This window comes from Passer domesticus, chromosome 8, assembly GCF_036417665.1.
Source record: "Passer domesticus isolate bPasDom1 chromosome 8, bPasDom1.hap1, whole genome shotgun sequence".
NCBI classification, from domain to species: Eukaryota; Metazoa; Chordata; class Aves; order Passeriformes; family Passeridae; genus Passer; species Passer domesticus.
In genome coordinates this window covers 32,208,198-32,230,683 of record NC_087481.1, presented here as the reverse complement: position 1 = coordinate 32,230,683, position 22,486 = coordinate 32,208,198, and the positions used below count along the sequence as shown (strand labels likewise).

At 42.0% G+C, this 22,486-nt stretch overlaps 1 protein-coding gene and 1 non-coding gene across 2 annotated transcripts; both read left to right on the top strand.

Moving 5' to 3' along the window:
- Positions 1-2: 2 nt before the first annotated feature.
- LOC135306379 (mitochondrial import inner membrane translocase subunit Tim23) lies at positions 3-22,320 on the top strand. The gene is made up of 7 exons (XM_064430202.1): positions 3-160; positions 475-533; positions 3,344-3,437; positions 3,666-3,750; positions 5,876-5,934; positions 8,528-8,638; positions 16,792-22,320. Exons 1-7 carry the CDS (start codon positions 64-66, stop codon positions 16,905-16,907), a joined length of 621 nt encoding a protein of 206 aa, XP_064286272.1. The 5' UTR covers positions 3-63; the 3' UTR covers positions 16,908-22,320.
- Positions 5,177-5,377, top strand: LOC135306994 (small nucleolar RNA SNORA74). The gene has a single exon (XR_010367757.1). It is a non-coding gene; the product is annotated as a small nucleolar RNA SNORA74 (small nucleolar RNA).
- Positions 22,321-22,486: the final 166 nt, after the last annotated feature.

The following is a 22,486-nucleotide window of genomic DNA, read 5'->3' as shown; positions in this document are numbered from 1 at the left end:
CGCTTTGCGGCGGCGCTTTGCGGCAGCCGTTGGTGGCGGCGAGGGCGGCGGGCGCGGGCCGCCATGGAGGGCGGCGGGAACTCCAAGGGCACCGGGCTCGGCGGCCTCTTCGGCGCCGGCGGGCTCGGCTACTCGCACGCCGACCTGGCCGGGGTGCCGCGTGAGTAGCGGGGCGGGCGGCCCGGGGGGGCGGTGTGCGCGCACGGCCGCTGCAGGGCCGGGTCCGGGAGCGGTGGCGGTGGCGGCAGTCGCGCGGCCCGGGGGAGGCGAGCCGAGCCCCGGGTGGGGAGCGGCGGGGCCGGGCCGGCGGGGCCGCGTGCGGCGGCACGCTGCGAGCAGGGACACCGCGCCCGCCCGGCCCCGCGGAAAGGGAGAGCCGGGCAGCGCCAGGCGGAGCGTGCCCCCTGCCCCTTCTCCGCCCCACAGGGTTTGAATTGCTGGTGTTAACGCGTTCTGTGGTTTTCTTCCTTTTAGTAACTGGGATGAGCCCTTTGTCACCGTATTTGAACTTGGACCCCAAGTACCTGGTGCAGGTGAGAAGGTGGTGTGTATTTGTTGTGTGGAACTCGGTTTCAGTGTTTGCATGGTTATGTGAACACCTCAGAGCTCCTGCAGTGCTGGGCACTGTGCACTGAAGGCTCCCACTGAAGAACAGTGGAAAGAAGCTATATTTTTCAGTATTGTCCCTGATAAATCTTGAAGTGCTGTGATGTCTAGAACAAAATGAGCACTGATGATGCAGAGGAGAGGTAGGGCTGTTGTGTCAATCCAAACTGCTGCTGTTGGAAGGAGATCTCCCTCCCTGCCTCGAGGCAGAGAGCCCAGCACCACCTCACACAGCTCTGGCACTGCTCACACCTCCACTGAGCCCCTTCAGTCAGGGAGAGCAGCCAGAATCTCCCCCCTCTTTTCATGGATCAGTCTTCTGAACTGTGATGAGTTGGATCAGTTTACTGTTCAGCCAAGCTCCAGACCTGATAACAGGCTTTGCCATCACAGCAGCTGCACATGTCACATCACTGTTCTTATGTCTTTACCCATCATGAAGTAAAGCCTTCCATTTTGTTCTATAGAATAATGTAGCTGTCACACTTGCACGTCTTAACATCAGTTGATATGAAACAAGGCCAAAGCAAAAAAAATTTAATCAAGTAATGTTTTCCATTTTCATAAATATTAGCTGTAGCTGAAAATGTTAAAGTTAATCCAATTATGATGCATATCAATTATTTTATTTATTATTTTTCTACATATATGGCTTATATTATCTGAGAACATGAAGTTTTCTAGAATTAGCAGTTAAAGGTCAACAGTTGCATAGTGCCTGCTAACCTCAGTGCCTCTTCCATTTCTGGGTCACTGTTTCTTTGCAAGGAGAAGCTGTGCCTGCAGTTCTGGGCCCTAGCAGCCCTTGTAGGCTGGGTTACAAAGTAACATTCCCAGAAGGATGAGCACCACAGCTCTGTCTCTGGTGGGAGTGGGGTCAGTGCTGTGGCTGCTGTTGTTGACTGGTCAAAAGGAAGCTGAGATTATTCAGACTTTCTCCAAAAACACTCTCTAAAGTGATTTTGTTCAGTTAGTAGTTTGTCTGAGAATATGTTGGTGTTAAAAACAGTATAGCAGGGATTTTGGAACAAAGTGTGTATACTAAGAGACTTTTAGAAACAAAAGGGAAGTTTGCTTTAAATGCAGAGTTGTTTGCATTAGTGCCATGAAACACTTCTAAAAATACCCATTGATGTAACACCAGAGGCTGCAGTCTGTGTTGTAACACTTCACTGCCCTTCATGTTTAGCTCTAGGGTGTTGAAGTAACAGCAAAGTGCATTGAAATAAAAGGGAATTCCATTTTTTTACCTGAGCAAGTTGCCCATACAACCTGTGAGGTCTCCTTCCTTACAAGACATGGGAATGGCTCTGAGTGCCCAGCACTGACTGACCTTTCTTTAACAATGAGGGTTGCACTAAACAGTCTCCACGGGTTCCTTGGGCTCTAAATACTGAAGGAAAAAGACATAGCTAATATTTCAGAATAATAGAGGTCTTCCCATAATAACACTTGGTACAGTGGTACTCGTTACTTTAAGCTCCACATTTTTGGTTGGTCTGAGTGCAAGCACAGATGATGTTTTCTACAATGCTGTGTTGCCTGTAGCAGGTGTTATAAATTGGCATGTCAGCCTTTGGCAGAGGCCTAGAGGATGGGCTTTTGAGGTTTCCTCTAGAAACTTAGATATTACCTAGACAAGATTGCTTCATCTTGACTTCTGGGACAGTATTGGAAACTGTTAGAAACTGCAAACTTGTATAAACATTGAATTTCTCCAACTGTCTAGTTACAAGGAAGATAGAAACCATATTGTAGGTTCATTTTATTGATAACACAATTCACAATTTTAGGAGCTATTGTTTCTGTATTGCCATTCCCATTCAGCATCAAGTGTGAGCAGTAAAACCCCTTAGAATGCCTTTCCTTGAGCCTGCAGCTGTTGGAGTCATGCATCAGTTAAATAGGAGTGGATAATACTGTGACTGGAAAGCACAGAAGCTTAAAAGAGATCTGCTGCTTTAGCACCTTATCAACAGCAGGCATCTTCAACGTCTCCCACTGAAGAAGTGCCTTGGCACACCTTATCTCTGCACATATGCCAGTTTCTCTAGGCTATTTCTCTAGCTTTTTACACCACTGATTTGCAAGAACATGAGTTTGTCCCTGTGGGAGAAGGATGGACAAGTAAAAAATGAACCAAGCTCACGTATTTCATGCCTCATCATCACTGGTTTTGAGTGTATTCCTTGCATTTTTCACATCCTTAAAATAGGTCACTTATTTCAGTGCAAGGAAAGATCTCTTTTCATAAAAGACAGTTTTTATTTAGTATCGGAGTATTGGGAAACTAAATTAATGCATTATTGTATCAGACTGGGTTGCTCAGTAAGAAAACAGTGCTATGTAATCAGACAACAGGAATGTTTTTAGAAGGCTTGTATTGCCTGCTGCAAGATGTAATTAATAATTAAGCAAATAGTTATTAAAAACAAAAACAACCAACAACCCACACGGTATGAGTTCCTTGGCTGAGTGATGTAATTTATTAAAAGTTAGCACAGCTAGGGAGAAAAAAAAAGGCACTCAGTCAATTGAACTTTTTACAGTCATTTTTCATGCTTAATACATTATACACATGGTATATTCCACCTCTGTGCTACTGTAGGCAAGAATTTTCTAGAAGTACTCATCCATCTGTAGTTTATTGCATGGATTAAAGAAAAAAAATTAATATGGCTTACATTTTGAACTGGACTTGGAAAATACAAAAGTATTTGGTTTTGTTTTCCTCCAGGATACAGATGAGTTTATCCTGCCCACAGGAGCCAACAAAACTCGAGGCAGATTTGAGCTGGCCTTCTTTACCATTGGAGGATGTTGTATGACAGGTGGGTGGTTGTGGTTTTCACTTTTCCCAGCTGTCCAGGTAACACCTATGCACTGCAGTGATGGATGGGATTGTAAATGTCTTGTTCTGCAAGACACTGTCTGTTCAATCTTAAGTAGAGAGATACTTGATTTTAGTTTATACACTGAATTCTATTCTCAGTATTTGTTTCTAGTATTGTTTATTCTTTTTCTTCTTAAAAAGTAATAACTGATATTATTCCAACTAGGGGCAGCATTTGGTGCACTGAATGGTTTGAGACTTGGCTTGAAGGAGACACAGAATATGGCGTGGTCAAAACCTAGAAATGTACAGTAAGTGTTCCATCTAAAAAAATGTACCTCCTAGTAACAGAGTTTTATACGAGGTTAGCTCTGAATATACTGCAAAAATAAATGTTTTGGGTTTTTTTTGTCTGGATCAAGTTATTACATGTTGTTAATTACAGTGATGTTCAGTTCAACCTTTTTGCTTTTTGTTTAGTCACAATTGGTGTGTCCTGTGACTTACCTTAAATATTTGAGAAATAATTACTACTTTGATGTTTACTAAAAATCTACTTCAAAGTCAAAGCAATTTTTATATGTAGAAGTATTCCCAGAAGCAGTAGTGTTTACTTTCAGCTATTTTTTGCTGCAATTTATCTGAGCACGATTCTCCCTTCTTTCCCAAGCTTTTCACAAGCAGGAAAAGATTCAAATCTTTTTGAATATTTTCAGAGCTGGGCCTGCCTGGATTTGCATTAGGGATGACATTGGTGCATGCTGCTGAGCAGGCATTGCAGGGGGAGTTCTGGGTTATGGCATCCAGGAGCACCCATGACATTGCTGTGTTTTCACCTTACCTGAATGTTTGAAAGAACACAGCAAAGACAGGAACATTTGTTTCAACAGAATGCCTCTTAAAATAATGGCAGCTTAGACACAGCTATAGGAAAACCTAAGTAAAGGGACACTGGAAACCAGAGGAACAGAACAAGTGGAGGAAAACATGGGAAATTTTCACTCCCAGAATACTTTGCATCAAGGGAATTTCCTGGTACAGTTTATATTGGCTCTGTGTCTTTTTAAATTGTTTGTATATTCATCCCCTTCTTTATCTAAATATTCACCACTGTAATGATGACTCTTTCATAATGCTCTAGATGAACAGAATTGTATTTTAGGGTTTGGAATGAGCAGAGTTGGAGAAAGCCACGTTAAGCATGAAGCTTGGCAGGTCAAGCCCAGGAGGTGGCAGTCATGCTGCTCTTATCCTGGCTCTGCAAGGCAAAGCTCTGCTGAAGGTCATCACCTTCCAACAGTGCATGTAGTTCCTGTTTTCCCTCACCAGCTGCAGAGAACAGACTTGCTTAGCTAGATTTCTTCCAAATTTATCCTTAATGTACACAGATCTATTTCTTAATGAATTTTAATTTTGCTGCTATTCACTTGTCATCGAATACCTCACAGTATGCCATGGGTGTTAGAATTACTGATTCTCTTATCAATTCAGAATGAATATAAAGTTAAACGGTGGGGGTTGTAATTAAGGAGAGGTTATCAATACTCTAGCCTCTTAGATTTTTTTTCCTCATGTCTCAAAATGAAATGTTCCATTATTGTTTAGTTCATTGCCTAACCATATTCAGTAACAGCCTGTGTCCTCATGAAAATTATAAATAACGGAAAAACAATAGAAAATTAAATCAGAAGGAACATAAAGCAATTAAAATGTCAGACATTAAATGCTGAACTAAGTTCCAGTGGTAGTCAGCTGTCCAGAGCAATACCATGCCTGTGATAGTGTTACACTGCTGGGAGATAAAGATCAGTCATTCTTCTGGCTGCCGTTGTCACCGTTCTGGAGACAGCTGGAACCAGCAAGAAGCGGCACTGTGCTTCTCTGAGAGCGCACTGAAGGTTCTCTTTTCCTTTTAGTGCTAGTCTGGAAGCCTACACACAGACACGCCTCTTGGCCTTTTGCTGGGTGGACAAATGGGATTGGAAGGGACTGTCTCCTTCCCTCCTGACTTACTGCAGTCCAGACTTGCTTTTTTGCCCCACTATTTGCTCAGGCATCCCCACACTCCCTGAGACATGGTCCTTGTAGGGGAGACTGAGGCTTTCTTGGAGACCTTTTACCCAGCTGTGTCTGCATAAGTGTGTCAGTTATTCCTGGAGCTGTGTGCAGTCACCATGTAAGGAAGGACAGCTCTGGTTAGAAAGTCATTTGAAGGGAAGAGATTTGAGTCTTGGGGAGGGTCAAGTTTGCCTTGAAAAGAGAGAAAGATTTCCTTAAGAGTTGACAAGGCTGAATATTTGCTTTCCAAAACTTTTAGTTCATCATTGCACTTTTGTTAACCACATATATGTAAACACACAAGCCCTACTGTCATAAACACTGCCTTGATGTAAACACAGTGCTAAAGGTTTTCATACCTCTTTAACTCCTTTGTAGAATTCTAAATATGGTGACAAGGCAAGGAGCGTTATGGGCTAACACTCTGGGATCACTGGGTAAGTAAAGCCATTCCTTCATAGGAAAAGCAACTTAAAGTTGGAATTGTGGGAAAGTGTACTTGTGTATTATCTGAATAAGAGTGTTCTCTAAATTTTCATTATTAAATTCATCAGGAAAAAGTGCCAGTTTTTGTCTTTGGGGGCTTGAGAGTATTTCAGTAGACATGATAATGGAAATTAAAGGCTAAAATAGGATTTGCAGCATAAGGAGCAAAAGGCTTTAATTAAACACCACAGTTTTTACTATATTATAAACAAACTCTAGCTATATTAGAAATAACTAGAAATTACAGATAATGCTTACTTGTTAATAAATTCCAATTAAATGACAACTTAAACAAAAATATGATCTAATATTTTTGAATAACTTTAATAACCTACATTGAGACTCTGTGGTCATGTGATCAACTGCCTAATGTTTGTTTCCTGTAAAAGTCAACAAAATGTTAATGTGAAGAAGAAATATGATAGTCAGTACAGATTTATCCTTTACATTAGCAAGAAAAATCACGTGGCACCACTTTTTTATTAACCCACATTGGTTATAAACAACATGTAGGTTTAGAGTCACCTAAACCTAAATGTTGCTTATAGCTAATGTAGGTTAATAAAAAAGAGAAAAGAAAATAGCCAATAGCCTAATGTTTAAGAAAAAACACTTCTATGAACTGAGATTTGGGTGGGAGGGGGCTGTGAAATAAAATCACATCAGTTGCCTTAGAAAAATGAGATTGTTTCGTAAAAGTTAGTGAAATAACTAATGCCCTAGAAATTACAAATTTTTTACCTCCCCACAATCTTAAACATTTGAAAACTGATGCAGTAACTTTAAAAGGAGATATCTAAAATTTATTAGATTATTTTGAGGAAAAATAATGATGGAACTTGTTGTCCTACAAAGTTGTAGTTGAAGTTAGCAATATTTAAATCAGAGACTACATCCTGTTATAACCCAGTCTACATCTGTTTCACTTTTGAGGAATATTATCAAAGTATAGGCTAGGTTGCATGTATGACATTTTATTTCAGTCTTAGTTCTGAAGAGCAGATTTAATTTAGGCATTAGCATTTGAGGCATTGTATAGAGGACACAGTTCAAGAGAGGATTCTGAGCTCCAGCAAGAAAGGCACATTTTCTATAAGCAATGCCTGTTGCCTGCTGGATTTTATTGGGCCATTTTTGTTTGGATTTTTTTTTGTGGTTTTTTGGTTGTTTTTTTTTTTGTTCCAAGTCTAACAAAAACATGTCTGAGAACTGAGATGCAGGCACGCTGCAGTTCAAGGTTTCAGTTTAAGTGACACATTAACAGGTTTTTCCAGCTGTGTTTGAAGAAAGATTACTCAAGAAAATGTTTGTGCATTCCAGTAACAAATGGTTATTTTTCTTACAAAATATGGCCTCCAAAATCACAGAGTTAAGCAGAACTTTCTGTTTGGAATTCTGGTAGACCTCTTTCTTGTCCTAGCTACCAGAGAAATTCCTTTCAAGGAGCTGAATTATTTTTGCATCTTACTTCACCTTGTGCAGCCTTTCTGTACCTCAGAGATTCTTTATGTCACCACTGACAATTTTTGTCATTCTCTTCCTGAACAGAGGCAACATCTGTTTGGATCTATTTTAAAAAACTATGTTGAACTGAGCTTTCCCTTCCCTCATTGTTCATCTACTTGCTGCTAAGACAAACTGAAATACCCTTGCCTGTGCTGAATGGAGAATGATGCTGCTGTTAACTCATTGACATTATTATGGTTGCTTATGAAGGATTTCCTGCCTTTTTGCAGAAGGAAAGATTTCAAATTCTTGGAGGGCAAGGAATGAATTAAATGGCCTTGTCTTTATCGCTTCAAAATGCTGACATACTCTACTATTTTTTTCCAGCATGAAATATGAGTGTATCATGAGGTGTGAGGATGGGGGGGGGGTCTTTTCCTTTAATCAAAACGTATAAATTATAAATGCACCCATGCTAAAAAGCCAATGCATTTCTCTTTCCTGTCCTTTCCAGGACAGCCCCTAAAGTTATCTCAAAGCAAAAAGCCCTCTGGGGATAAAGATTTCATGCACAAGCAGAGGTGAAACAGCTGTAAATGTCAAATCCCAAGTGTTCTAATAGTCATTTTTAAAAGAAACAAAGCCCATTGTGCTCCAGCTCTTGGTAGCATGATCTGAATGCTGTACTTAACTCACATTTCATCACTGTCACACATGGACAGTAATTTTCTCTACCTAGATAGTGCTGGGTTTAGTTTCATGTCATCCACAGAAGACAGAATGAAGCTGCCAGTACAAATTTAAACACTGAATTTTCAAACAAATTTCAACTAGCAAAATAGGCTTAAACTTCAGTGCTTTGTAGCACATATTGTCATGAAGAATGCTACTTTATAACCAAACTATATCTTGAGAAAGAAGAAATACAGGAAGAGATTTAGAAAAGAAACACCAAAGGTGGGATTTTGCAGAGGATTCCCTTCAAATAAGCAGAAAATCTGTTCTTCAAGAGTATAGGCTAAATAGCTACACCAAGCCTAGATTGTAAGCTTTGGGCCTCAGACCATGGAAGGTTTTATTAATTTTTTTTTTCCCCAGCTCTACTTTACAGTGCATTTGGAGTCGTCATTGAAAAAACACGTGGTGCAGAAGATGACCTGAACACCATAGCTGCTGGAACCTTGACAGGAATGCTATACAAAAGCACTGGTAGAGTAGCAAAATATTTCTCCTTTTCCTTCTCTTTGCTTAGCTAGTTATTAAGATTCTCATTACTTTTACTAAATACTGTCCTGCTCTCAAAATTGACAGTGTGAAAATGGCTATTAGCTCAATGTCCCCTAACCCACAATGCTTTTTACTCAACTAAGGCTACCTTTGGAAAACTTGCACTAAAAAAGAAAAAATCCAGCTGAATTAAATTTGATTCTCTGCAACTGCACAGGACTGACAGTAACCATGAGAGCCAAATTATGACTGCTGTACCATATATACTGAAGAAACAGTCATTTATTTCTTCAGGTATATGGTGAGGTTGAATAAAATACACACCCACCTCATTCCTAGCCCTGTTTTCAGCAATAGCAGGAATAAATCTAATTGTTTCTGAATTCCATGAGTGGATGCAGGCAAATGGGAACTACCTTGCAAAGTGAGTGGGGACAAGGAAGGAAAACACAGAACACAGAGATTGATTGCATGGATGTGAAACTTAATAACAGTGATCCATGTGACAGTAATTCACATGATAGTGGTACCTGGAGCTGCAAAAATCCTACACACAGAGATATTGATGTATTTATAAAATTATTGCTTAGGTTTTCATGAAACTGTTGTCTTGGGATAGGATTCCAGTATTTGCATAGTGGTCAGAACCAACAAAAAAGGTTATTTGAGAACAGCATGGATTTAAAGTGAGACTGCTGATGCAAACTGAATTGTTTGCAGGAGAGAGGGTCTGATCTTCATCAGCAAAATGGCTGTCAACAGATGCTCCAAGCTTAACAATTGGAGAGATCTTTTTTAGAGAATTGCTGGGTACCACAGATTGACATTAGCACGTGGAAAAAGGTTTTATATTTTAAGTTACTCAGTAAATGTTTGGCTGCATGACTCACCTGCATTTTATGGAGGAGATAATGCAAGAATTGACCTATGTACCTTTGCATATCTAACTGACCCTCAGTGCCTTAAAGTGCTCCTGAACCCCTGCTTTTTTGGGGGGCAAAACAGTTTGAGTAACTCTATTTTCCTGATGTCTTAGACTACCTGAAGCCACAAATAATTGGCTGGAACAGCCTTCATAAATATGAGACTCTTAACTGAGCAAGGGCACATAGCTCTCCTGTAATCCATTTCTTCCTTGGGATTTCATGAGTGACACGACAGATTACCAAGAACTGCTGGAAAGGATAGCATATAGAAGCCTAATATTTTCTGTTGGAGCTTATTAATTAGGAGAACTGTCATCTAATACTCCAGCAGAAGCATCCCCCTTACCTTCCAGAAGTATAGAGCTGGCATTATGTGGAATATTTTTTTGGCACAGTGCACCCACAGATAACTACTCCAGTCACATGCACAGTCGTCTGACACTACTAAGGTTTTTATTACCAGAGCACAGTGGGACATTTGTTTTGTAACACAAGATCTACAGAGCTAATGGCAGTCCTCATAAAGGCAAATGAAGTTAGTCAATCTCTGTTCATTACAGTATTGTATTTCAAGTGTGTGAATGAACCATAGTGCAGAGAAACTGCTGCCTCTCCTGTCACCTTATGCCAGAGCCCCCTTTCTTGTTCTGTATGGTAAAACTTAGAAGGTCTGCCTTTACACTGCATCACTGTATATACTTACCTTAAAACCTGGAATATTTAAGCCATGTTTAAACCCTGCAAAAGATCAGCACACATCTGACACATCAAGACTGTAATTACTTCCTGTGCTACATGGAATGCCACGACATGTTGGCATTAAGAAAAGGAAAATGAAAAGGCTGTCAAGGACACTGAGTTAGAAATGTCCATATTTTAGTGTCAGATGGGAGCTCACACAAACATGCCATTGCAAATTAAGGCTGCTCTAGTCCACAAGGGGTGGATACAGAGTTGCAGGCAGTGCTATTCAAACACTCAGATTTCCCATTCCCATCATTCCTGCTTTGTAAAGAGATCAGGAACATACTTAAGAAGAAATGGGATAATGTGTGGCAGGTCTTTTAATAAAACTTCATGTTTAACCACAGTACTGATGGAGGAATCACATCACAATCTGTTTTGCTCTGAAAAACACTCCTGTGTACACTGCAAAACCTAGACTGAATTTCTGAAACCAATGATTAAGCATCTGGTGAGTAGACAGGAAAAAAAAACAGCTGAGAAGACTTTGTGAAGGCTGAGATTCATTGCCCCAAACTGGTCCCAGTTTTCACAATTTGTCCTTGTAGAAGTGTTAATCATTACCAAAATGGCAGCAGTCAAACAGAACCTGCACGTTCTAAAGCCATTGATTGTGAGCAGTTTTGTGCAAAGCTACTTGACACAGCTTGTGTGGGAGAAGATAAGAGAGGTTTGAAAGCTCTGCAAGGGAGGACAGTGGCAATTGAGCCCCCTCCCTGCGTTCACTGGCAGGGCCATCACTCATTGAGACTCCCATTGCAGTGACTGAAGCAGCTCAGTCCCCAGTAAAAGCAGGTGGGGGCTGGGCTCCATCTCAGCAGTGCTGCATGGCTTGGGTCAAGAGACACCTATTGAGTGGGAATGGACAGCTGATGTGAGGAGTTCTGAAACCAGTTCTGCTTGATTCATCTGACCAAAGGGATCGCCAGCTTTCACATTTGTTTAAATTTAATGCCACAATTACTGACTAGAGTTGAGCCCAAATGCAGCAATAAGACTACATATTTATTTGTTACACCAGTCTTACAACTTCATGGGAGCAATTTTTACTTAGCATCTACCCAGAACATTCAGTTTGGGTAACAGTTACAAGAAAACCCTTTGGGTTCCTCTGCCAGTGGCATATGCAAGAGAAATGTTACAGCAACTCAGTCAATTCAAGTTTTGCTAAAAGGGAGTCTGATAGTCTGAGTCCACATGGATGGCTTTTCTATTTAATAAGATACTATTTAATAAGATAGATACTATTCTTCAATTTTAGGCAAAAGCAGAAATTAGTATCTGTTATGCCATGTTTTTTCTGATATATGTTACAAAGGACAAACATCTTAAACGTTTAGCCTCCTTGCATGTGCTTTCAATCTCTTTCTAAACTGACCGCCTTTATTTGGTTTTCTTATCATTCTATTAGTCATGAAAGTAACAAACCACCAAACAAAAATGATTGTCACTGTGCACTATGTCACTGTTACACCCTCCCACCATGGTTGCAGTTGTCACAAAGGTACAGCTGGCTGAGGTTCCTCCCCAGGCATGCAGGATTGATCACTCAGGAAAAGATGAACTAGCTGGGACTTTGGCCTGACCCAGTGTGACAGCAATTAATTTCTCACTGGAATTCCTGACGGACTTCAGTAAGCAAAAAAAGTTAACCAACATTTACCTCTTATCTGAGGGTTACACAGGTTGTAGATGTTCTTTTTCTTGGATAATTTTTTTTTCTTTCTTGAGGTTAGGGGTAACAGCAACAAAAGTAAACTAATTCTTTGGACAAACTAAATTCCTTTGTTTGCTTTTGTGCAGTAAGAACCTGATCCCAGGTGCAGCATCTCATGCCTTTGGAGCAATAGATGTTACATAATTTGGTACAGAAAATGCTGTGTCTGAAAAGACAGGAACTGCATGCTAGCAATAGCTGAAGATAGCAGTTGTCATTTTAAGACCTCAGAACACAACTCTAAAAGGCCAATACTTCATGAATTAGGGAGGGCTGAATGTTATATTGCCAACAGTAAAATCTGGCGGGAGCTAAAGATCAGTTTTGTGACATCCAGTGAGTAGTTAAGGGCAGTTGTGTTAGCTGGTAGCTTCTTGAGCTATAAAAATCCTGTGCTCTGAGCCCAACCCATGTTTTTCTTTGGGCCAGACAGGGCTGTTTTCTCATTTCTCTTGGCTAGAGAGGGGGAAAGAAGAGCTTTTTGGGGACTGCAGACCTGGGATATCTTACTTTTCTGCAGTATTTGGAAAAAAGTGAAGAACTTGCTTGTCATCACTTAAGGGCTAAGAGGCATTTTGGAAATTTAAGAACCCCTTTTAACATGTCTATCAATCAAACATGTCTATCGATCAAATGATGTTTAGAGAAAGGATTTTTTTTTAATCTGATATAAGGAAGAGGTAAAGGCAATGTACAAGCAGCACGACAGGTAACAACTTGTTGAGGCTTTCTTAGTTGTTGAGGACTGCTGTCTAAGAGTGTGTGTGGCCACTGAGAGCAGTGCTGCCCAACTCTGCCAGTCTGGAGCAGTGAACCCAGATCTGCAGGGAATTGCAGTTTGCAGGTGCCATTCATTTACAGTAGCTGAAGTAGCCTCCTGTCAGTCAGGGGCTGCTGTTTTCACTCAGTGAGAATACAGCAAATTTTAATCATGTTTGCAAAGTAAATTTAACAACTCTAGTTAGTACATCCAAAGGAGTAAATTAATATTTAGAGTCCTACTCTTTTTTCTAATTTAGCCTTCATACCACAGTAACTACAGGAAATGTTTCCTCTTCTAAACTTTGTTGTTTCTGTATCCTAAGCACAATACTGCCTTAGCTGCAGCAATATGAAAATGGAAGATGCTTTTCTAGAATATATCTTGCTTCTAAATAGAACTTTATCAGTTTTCTCAGTAATTTCTGTATCCACAGACTTTCCCCACTAGTTACAAGATTTCATTAAATGAGCCCCATGGAGCAGCAGGAGGAAACTTGATACTTTCTAATGACATCCAGCCCTCCACAGATGTTCAAGCAAATGACTGCCTGACTGTTCATATGGTCTGGTTACTGAGCTTGAATTTGGAGCAAAACTGAGATTGCCTTGTACACTTGAACCCTTTAAACCATTTAAAAGTACTTTTGCTCCTGAAGGCCCAGAAGGAAGAGAAGCTGTTTTCATTCAGAGTATCCAAGAGAGATTGAAAGACAGAAAACTAATCACAATTTAAAGATTATTCTTCTTTTGTTTGGCATAAGTGGGTCTGAGGTTTTGATGAAGGTGTTTGTAATGCTTGCTATTGGATGGCTCTTGCTTTAAACATTCCAGGAACTATCCCAGGACATTGGAGTAACACTGTGAAAATAGAGGCAGTAAGGTTCTAAATGGAAGATGTTGCCCTCATGGTTTCACCTGCTGGACAGGTGCAGCTCAGCATCAGGAGTGGCTCCTGCAGTGCTGGAATGCTGAGCTGTGCCATGGCACAGTGTAAGCTGGAACCTATTGAAAATCACAGAGGAGGGACAATACTTGGTGATGAAAGGGTGCAGCAGCTAAAGCCAGAGAACTAATTTCCCATTTAGAGAGCATCAGGTGTATCTTTGGAAACCCACAGCAGTTCTCAACTCTTGTGCAAGGTGCCTGATGTCAAAATACGTGCTTCCAGAAGTGTCTGTCAGCTGGAACCTTTATCTTACTGGGCCATGCAAGATTAGGGGCTCATGGCCATGTTTCAGCAGGGCTTGTCAGGGCAGACTCAGTATCAAAGGCTTGCACAGAGTGATTGCAGAGGAAGGGTGGGAACGTGTTCTATCATGCAAACACAGCTGGGATGGGAGTGGGGAGTTTATTTTTTCTTTTTGTTAACAAGTTAGTTTTCTCAGAGGCCCTAAGATTTTCTGCCCAGCAGCAAGGCTGCATTCTAAAGTGCATTACTGTTTGAAGTCTGCCACAGACCTGAACATATTTACTCAAACACAAATCTGACCAGTTAGGGAAAGGAAAGTTTTCTTTCCTTTTTTTTTTTTTTTTTTTTGTAATTCCTGTGGGTAGTTCAGAAGTCAGGAGCAGCTGCTACCAAAAAACCAACCCCCCCCAACATTTTATAGCAGAAGCATAGTATAGAAACACTGGAAAAGGAACACTTCTTACACGTTTTCTTGGATATTTTCTCTCAGTCATGCAGCTATACCAAGTGCACAGGTTTAGTACCCTGTTCATGAAACACCTCCAGCAATGTCCCTAAGCTGTCTGCAGGCCTACAGGTGGCTCTAGGCCCTGTGGTTGACTGTTGCCAGTGGGTTCAGAGCTGCCATCCTTACCTGGCTGGCTCAGCACATGACAACACCAATACTTGCTGCAGTAGGAGCAGCACATCTAAAGTCCTCATACATGGCTGCTAGAAGACAGCTCAGTGACCCAAGTTTAAAATGACACCTTTCTTGTACAGCCCTGACATGACAGAATCTGCAGCCAGGCTTGATCATCCTTCAACTACCTGTTCTTGCATAGGAAGGAATAGGATTTTCAAAGGAAAGGAGAGGAATTGAACCTGGGGGGTAAGGAAAGAGCCTACAGGAATAGTCATAGTTCTGTAGTGCATCACATTCTGTAGGGATCTTCCAGATTTCCTGTACACCTGATGGTCATGAGCCCCCTTTGGGGGTTCCTGCTGTGCTCTCTTGAATCTTGATATGAACAGCAGAAAATTGGGCTCTAATGTTGTATTCATTTACCCCAGCAGGAATGAGGAGTCAGTATTTTTATAGATTATCTCAAATACTTGTTTTGCACAAAGTGTCCTTTAGATTTCACCTGTGGCTTTTTGCCAGACTCTGCTTGCACATCGTTAGTTTTGTGTACCCAGCTGCAAGCCCTTCATATGAAAAGCTTTTTGTGCAACAAATTCAGAATCAATTAGCAAACATAGCCATCTACATTTGCTTTCCTAAATGCTGATTTAGGCACATAGATCATATTCAGTAGGGCTTTACTTAGAGCTGTTGAATTCTCAACAGTTACAGCAGTGAACTCAGCCTTACACCCCAAAAAACCTCTCAAATTGTCACAGCTGAGCTGGCAGTCAAGTTTCTAGAAACTGTGGCTAGACATGGCTTCTAATACTAATCCCACTTCTGCAGCTTCTTGGTTTCATTGCATGCCTGGGCAGTACAGGGAGGTTGAACAACTCCAGTGAAACCCATTTAACCTTGCAGCACAGGTGACACAGTGGCAGTCCAGCTGATGCCAACAGCTTGTTGCCTCACTAAAAGCCTAAAGGCAATTCTGTGAGACAACTTTATGACCCATAATGGAAGGGAAAAAAAAAAAAACAAACAATCTCTCTGATTACTGAGGTACATTTGTTTTCAGATTTGAGGAACCTGAACTGCACTGCCAGTTTCTCCAATAAAGCAGGCAGGGTTTTTTATCTTGCTGTCAGCAAAACTGGCCTTGTTCTATACACTGTACACATTATCTAGCTTGGTTCAGCTGCAATGATAAACATTGCAGAATCAAACTCACTGAAGTTCTCCTGCACTGAGGGTCATACTCCTGGGTGTTCTGTGCATTTTATGGTGCATTCTGGGAGCTCTGCTGAGGCACAGAAGTGTTTTGCTGTTTAGTAAAAGCAACAGAAGTCTCTACTTGTGTCCCTGTACATCCCAGTATTCATGTGGAGAGAGGGACATAGGATGCCCGTGACTCCCAGCTCCAGCCAGGTGCCATACCTGCAGGCAGAAGCCAAACTTGCCCTACATTTCTGCCTTAAACTAATATGCTCACCAGCACCTTAAGACTTGAATCACCCATGTGACTCAATTTTTTATCATTGCAAGGTGATAATTCTGATTATTAATAAAAGAATAAAGAAAGCTGTTCAATGTACACCATAGTAAATACCTGCCAGTTAATCCCTTTCTTCTGCTTCCTATTTTTAACTGAAAAATTTTAAAATTCCAAAGACACAGATGCAGTGATGGGTTTTGCATGATGGCCCTAATGAATCTCTGGAGCCCAGTGTCACACCCATATCAGCTATTTTGTTCACTTATTTCCCTCCTGCTCTTTCTCCTTCTGCCCAGAGCTAATTATCATAATTGAAAACCTGGAGGATATTTTGTAATAGGAGGAGAGCATGTCTGTCTGTAAAAACAAATGAATAAGGACAGATAGGTTAATTAGGACTTGGGAAAAGCCATCTTGGCTTCTAGTAGTGGTTCCCTGAAGCAGTAGTGCTAACACAGTTTGAGAGGAAGCCATTCCAGCAGAAGTAGTGTCAGGACCAGGAATGAGTGACCATGAGCCTGGCAACAGGTTTGAGAGGAAGGTACAAAAAGCACAGGGAAATGGAGAGTTACTCAAGAAAGTAAAAGTCATTCATTGAGATGCCTCTGGATTTAAACAGCTTCTTGGAAGGTGCTGTTCACTGACCATTTGCTGACAGTAACCTACTGAGCTGCGATGTGCTTTGTTTGTTGCAGGTGGAGTGCGCGGGATAGCACGAGGCGGGATCGCGGGCCTGACGCTGACCGGCCTCTACGCCCTGTACAACAACTGGGAGCACATGAAGGGCTCCCTAGCCCGGCAGTCCCTGTGAGGGACAGAGGACACGCTTGCTTAGTCACCAATCAAATCAGTTGTGAGATCTATCTGGTGCCCCTTGCTATTTTATTTACAATTAGTGTGAAACTGATGGAAGCTGTGCTGGGAGGAACCTCTTGACACCGTGTAGCTGGACTGGCCCTTCCCGCCAGCCAGTTGCTGGAGAGGCAGCAATATTTGTTGGACCTGCAAGTGAACAGAGTGGCCACCAAGACAGTCTCCCTGCCATGCTCCCCAAGCAGCCCTGGCCAGGGCTGCCAGGCGTGCTGGGCCCCCATAGCTGATCCTGCTCGCTGCCAGGTTTGCTGGGTGCCTGTAGGGTCTGTGTCCTTGGAGCACTCCCTGCAGTCCCAGTGCCTCGCCTGGCAGCACAGCCCCAGCAGCCATGGCACAGGCAGGGCTTGCTATTCTGGCAGCACAAGGCAAGCTAGCAAAAGGGACATCATCAGAATAAAAAGGGTGATACTTACTCAAACCCATTTCTATCCTTTGCTCTTCCTGCTACAAAAGCATTCTACATCCAGTGACCTATTATGGATTTATTTTAAAAGACCTGTGTGATGAAATCCTGGGGGAGTTGGTGGGTGAGGGGAAGTGGACAAGCAGGCTGATCATCTCCTGATGTTGTTACACTAAGGCATAGCAGGGCTTGACTTCACTCCCTTATGTGCTCTAACAAATTGGGTGTTTATGGATGAAATACAGTTGCTGTTGCATAACAGCTGCCACTGCATTATCAAAACATTTGGGTACTCTAATATCCCAGAACTCATTTAGCTAACAATTAGAAACCAAATAATATAAAGACTGCACTTATCACCTATTATAGGACTTTTAATTAGCAAGAAACTTTTTGTCTGAAGTACCATATGTAGGTTATTGGCAGAACAAAGACTGTGATGAACCTGCATGTTCTCCAGTGTTAAATTTAAACCATGTACCAAGTATCATTTGCAGATAAATTAAACAGTAAGTTGGGAATTAGTTTAGTAATTAGAGTTACTGTGCAACTCATTCCTTCCACAATTAAATAATTAAACAGGCAAAATATTGAAGAGGTCTGAAGACCAGGAAGGTAGAGCAAGGGAAAAACAGAAAACTTACTGGTCAGGAGACAGCATAATGCAAACCAAATTTACATTTGAGTTTTCACTACTGAAACAGCTCTTAATAGTTACATTGCTTACACCAAAATAAAAACAACAAAAGCAGGAAGGGAAGGTGGTAGCTCTTACCTTCCCCCAGGAAGAAATGCCACTTTGCTGAGAAGCCTCATTGGTGGCAAATGACCACTGAGACAGCTTTTTATAGAGCAGGTGCTCCAGCTAACGAGCCACCACAGGTGAACTCAATTTGCTTTGCTTGGCTGCCAGGTCAAATTAGTTGCTTCATGCCAGCAATTAATGTGGCATAAAGGAAGCAGGCCTTTTCTCACCCCGTGTCACCTGGTTTTGTTAAGCCTTGATCCACAATGCCATAGTGCTCTGCATGTTATTATTGTGGTGTGAGAGCTGCACTTCCTTCCTAGCATGCATTTTTTGAGGGCTGTGCCACCAAAGAAACTGTCCCCCCTCTTCCAGGCTGCAGAGGGGTGATGTGGGCTTCATCTGCACAGTGCTGTCACATGGGACATCAGGAAAACACGTGCACTTTCTTCTGAGCTTTTTCTCTCCCCACTGGCATCAATGAGTTCCTCCCCTGCCTGTTTCCTGGTCACCATTGGTTGGATTTGTGTTCCTGCACTCTTCACTACACTGGATGAAGGATTGAGGACTGCTTTGGGGGTTGATGGGGAGCAGGGGTGGCCTTTTTAAATGTCAGGAACTCTGCATTGTATCTTAGGTTTTTTTAAGACTTTTCAGGACTAAAATGTGACCCAGGAACTGTCTTGTCCTGATTGCAGTGGGTAAACCATGAAGCTTAACAAGTGTATTTCCTTCTTCAGGTGCACTGGAGATAATATAGAAGCAAGCCTTTTCAACCTTAAGGCTAGGCTGACTCTTGAGCAGCCTTGCATGTTGTCTGGTGTGCAGTGCACTCACATTTCCTGGAACTGCTCACTTCAAGGGCAGAGCTGAGAGCATTTTTCTGAAATAGCTGTGTTACAGCTGTTAAAAGTTTTGGTTCATAATCTGTTTGTATATGGAGTAATCTGTAGCTTGAGCTATGAAACACAACCAGCACAGAGGCAGCAGTGAGGGAGGTGAATTGTACAATACAATAAGGAGAATGTGTTTACAATATTCTGTGTCATGACATCCTGCATTCACAATTTACTGGAAATCAGTATGAAGTTGCTACTTTAAATTGTGACCAAAAATATATCCAAGTTGAGTAGGAATAAAAGGATGTAAAATCAAGTTGAAAACAGAATTTGGCTGAAGTTAGAGCCCTCCCATGCAGTGTTAGATAAATGTGAGCATGGGAGACCTTGACTGTCCTGGAAGAGTGGGGTTTTGGTGCCAGTTGTGGTATCTTTGCTGACAGATCCAAGGCAACTTTCCATGCTGTGGCACCAAGTGAGGGAGCTGAGACAGCAAGTGTCATGGAAGGGTTTTGATTCTTGTGAAGCTGGTTCTGCTTAGTCTTTGGAACAGAAAGGCAAATCCACTTACACCATTCCCTGTCAGTAGGTGACTTCTCCGCAGTTGGAGGAATTTGCTGAAAAATCACTGCTTAGGGTGGGAGTCTCTGGGCACCCTGAAGCAGAAGCAGCTTCTGAACACAGGAGGCAAATGTGTGTTAGGGCAGAAAAACTGCTCCATGTTTATAGTCTTATTTCCTGTGACCTAATATGGGACTTCAAAAGGAGAGGGAAATCCTTTTGTATGCTTTAACAGAAGGTTACCTATGCCTGTGCTTAATAAATTCTAGATAGGAAACTGGAATGTTTTAAGTGGAGCTTTGTGCACTCTGTGAGTATTGGTCTGTGCTGTTCAATGCCAGCCAGTGCAGGGACACCAGAGGGTATCCCAGCCTTTTTTGGTACTTTCCCAGCATGGTTAATACCTGCTCTGTGTTCCTCACAGGTATTTCCCCCTCTGTCCCTGCCCTGTGGGAGCAGCTGCCCCACTGACTCCACAGCTGCTCTGAGGACAAGGAGTTGAAGGGGCTGGTGCCCCAGGAGCCTGTGGCCACCCTGCTCCAGGGAGCTGTGGGAGGGAAGGAAGCATTCCTCAGCACAGGGCATCAATCTCAGCTCAGCTTGTTCAAAGTTCTCCAGCCATTTGAGAATCCATGAATAGCATTTGCTTCCTGCTGCTCTGTCCTTCTTGTCTTGGGATAATTTTGAAGTACTTTTTCCCTGCCTTTGAAAGCAAAACGTTTTATTCAGGATACACATTCAGGAGTTCTGCATTTGACTACTTCTAAAAAAGAACTTCAGTCCACTTTTTAAAAAGGGTCTGTGCACACCCCCACATGAAATGTAAGGTGTCATGGTTCAAAGGCTGCCAGGCCTTTGAACATTCTCCAGATGAACAGTGAACAGTGCAGGCTGCAGTTACATACTGGAAAATACTCAGTGGAGGAACCAGTCATGCAAGGACGCTGATGCTCAAACACCACGGAGACAGAGAACTCACTTCCAATTGCAAAGATGTTCTTCAGCCATGAGAGAAGAGGACCAAATGCTACCACAATCCATAAATCCTCTCTAAGTATTCAGGAGTGCTAAGAAGTAAATGGGTCATTTTGCAGGAGTCTGTTTCTTCCAGCAGCTGAGCAAAGCCCAGGTGACAGACACAGCAGCTGCGTGTCCAGGGGGTCACACTGCAAGGCAGCAGCTGACAGGAGCTTCCCACTAAGTGTAGGAGTGTGCCAGCTCCCAGTCTCCCTGCTCTGGGGCTCAGTGCAGCTCCAGGCAGTGGTGAAATGAACTAAAGCACTGAATCCCATCTGGATGGAAGCACAACTGTAGCAGCTTCCAGACAGGCAAGCTGGACATGCACCACAGTGGATTTGGTTGACCATCTTGTGAGTGAGACATAACACACACTTTGGTTGCAATTATTTTTTAATGGAAAAGACTAATCTGTTTCACATAAATATCAATTAGTGACAAGTCAGTTGAGTAAAGGAATACATACCCCCAAGTTTTAAAGGCTCATAATGAACTGACAAAGTAGCACACAATGACGACTACATGGAATTAATTGGAAGAGGTGGGCTGCACGTCGATCCGTTCATTTAAGTTCAGCTGCTGATCACATCTGTTCCTGGAGTTAGTCACAGTGCAGTCTTCCCGTGGAGCAACAAGGACATGTGAAGGGGAAAGTGAACTCCTAAAACACCTCTCTGCCTCCAGCAGAAAGCCCTGGCTATGAAAGTACAAAAGCCTCAAGTGTTTTGCTGATGTTAAGCCCTTTCAGGGTCTGGTTTCAGATGTGCAGTCTCCCCTTCTCGGACTAAAAACTTGCTTTTAAATGAATGCACAGGATTGATAGACAGGAATGTGTTCACACTGCAAAGTGACACCAAGGTTGGATCTTAATAATAATTTCTTTTCTACAGGGTTGTGAGGAACTCAAATCACTCTTATTCCCAGGCAGGCTGCAGGGATGGGGAGAAGGGGGGCCCAGTTTCATAGTCATTAAGAGCAATTTGTTAAGTGAGTAGAAGCTGCACCAGAAGCTGTGGAGCTTCACAGTTTTTCCATGGAGCCTGGCAGGCATGATCCACATTTCCATATAACGTCTTTGCACTTGTTCCCACAGGCTCAAAAGGCTAAATATCTGAAGAGGTATTGCTCATATTATGTCCACAGCTTCAGGAAGATCCAAGTTACAGGACCCCATTTTCACATACATAATCACATGGAAACCACAGATTAAATACCTTTAAACTGCATCAGTGGGAGCCACAGTTTGCCATGTTAATGTTTCCCAATTAAACAGCAGGTCATCAATCTGCTGAAGGCATCTAATTCCCCAAATATTACCTTTAAATATTATGTGGCTAAGATGCCTGTTTTCCAGTGGTTTAGTCAATAAAAATTCATTATGAATTATCTAGAACTAACAGAAACACACTTTTCATTTTACAGCTTTTTCAGTGACTTTCAAATAGTTTGTAAATGCTGGGGACACAGTAGGGTCTGATCTACTGGTGCATGAAAATTAACACCCTACCCTGTTCTCTGAAAGGCCCAAAATTCACAAGAAGAGTTTTGATCTAAAACTAAGTTACTTATTCTCCTGTCACATGTTAGGTCCCATAAATCCATGTATTTTTCAAAGTCTGGATTTCACATATTTAGCTGGGAAATGCACCAACACAAGATGCAAATGAAACCTCCAAAGTGAGCAACTGCTCCATAAAACAAATTGCTTGCAAGTACAGCCTAAGCTGGAACCCAATGCATGACAGTTGTAGCAGCTGAAAGAACAGCAGCACTTTTAAAGTCACTGTCAACGGTGGACGTTCCACAGCACCAGGAAGATTCTGCTTTTACCTGCACTGGCTTCAACATACTTGAAGTGACAACCCATTAAAGATCCTTGTATTCCCATAACAGATACAAATTTGCTAACACCTCTAAAGCATCTGATTGCTTATGGTCAGTGGGTTTACATT

Bases quoted from the DNA above. Each gene is read 5' to 3' on its own strand.
- LOC135306379 (XM_064430202.1), top strand. From the start codon at position 64: ATGGAGGGCGGCGGGAACTCCAAGGGCACCGGGCTCGGCGGCCTCTTC. The intron at 161-474 runs GTGAGTAGCGGG...TCTTCCTTTTAG, and splicing joins CGACCTGGCCGGGGTGCCGC to TAACTGGGATGAGCCCTTTG. The intron at 5,935-8,527 runs GTAAGTAAAGCC...TTTTTTCCCCAG, and splicing joins TAACACTCTGGGATCACTGG to CTCTACTTTACAGTGCATTT.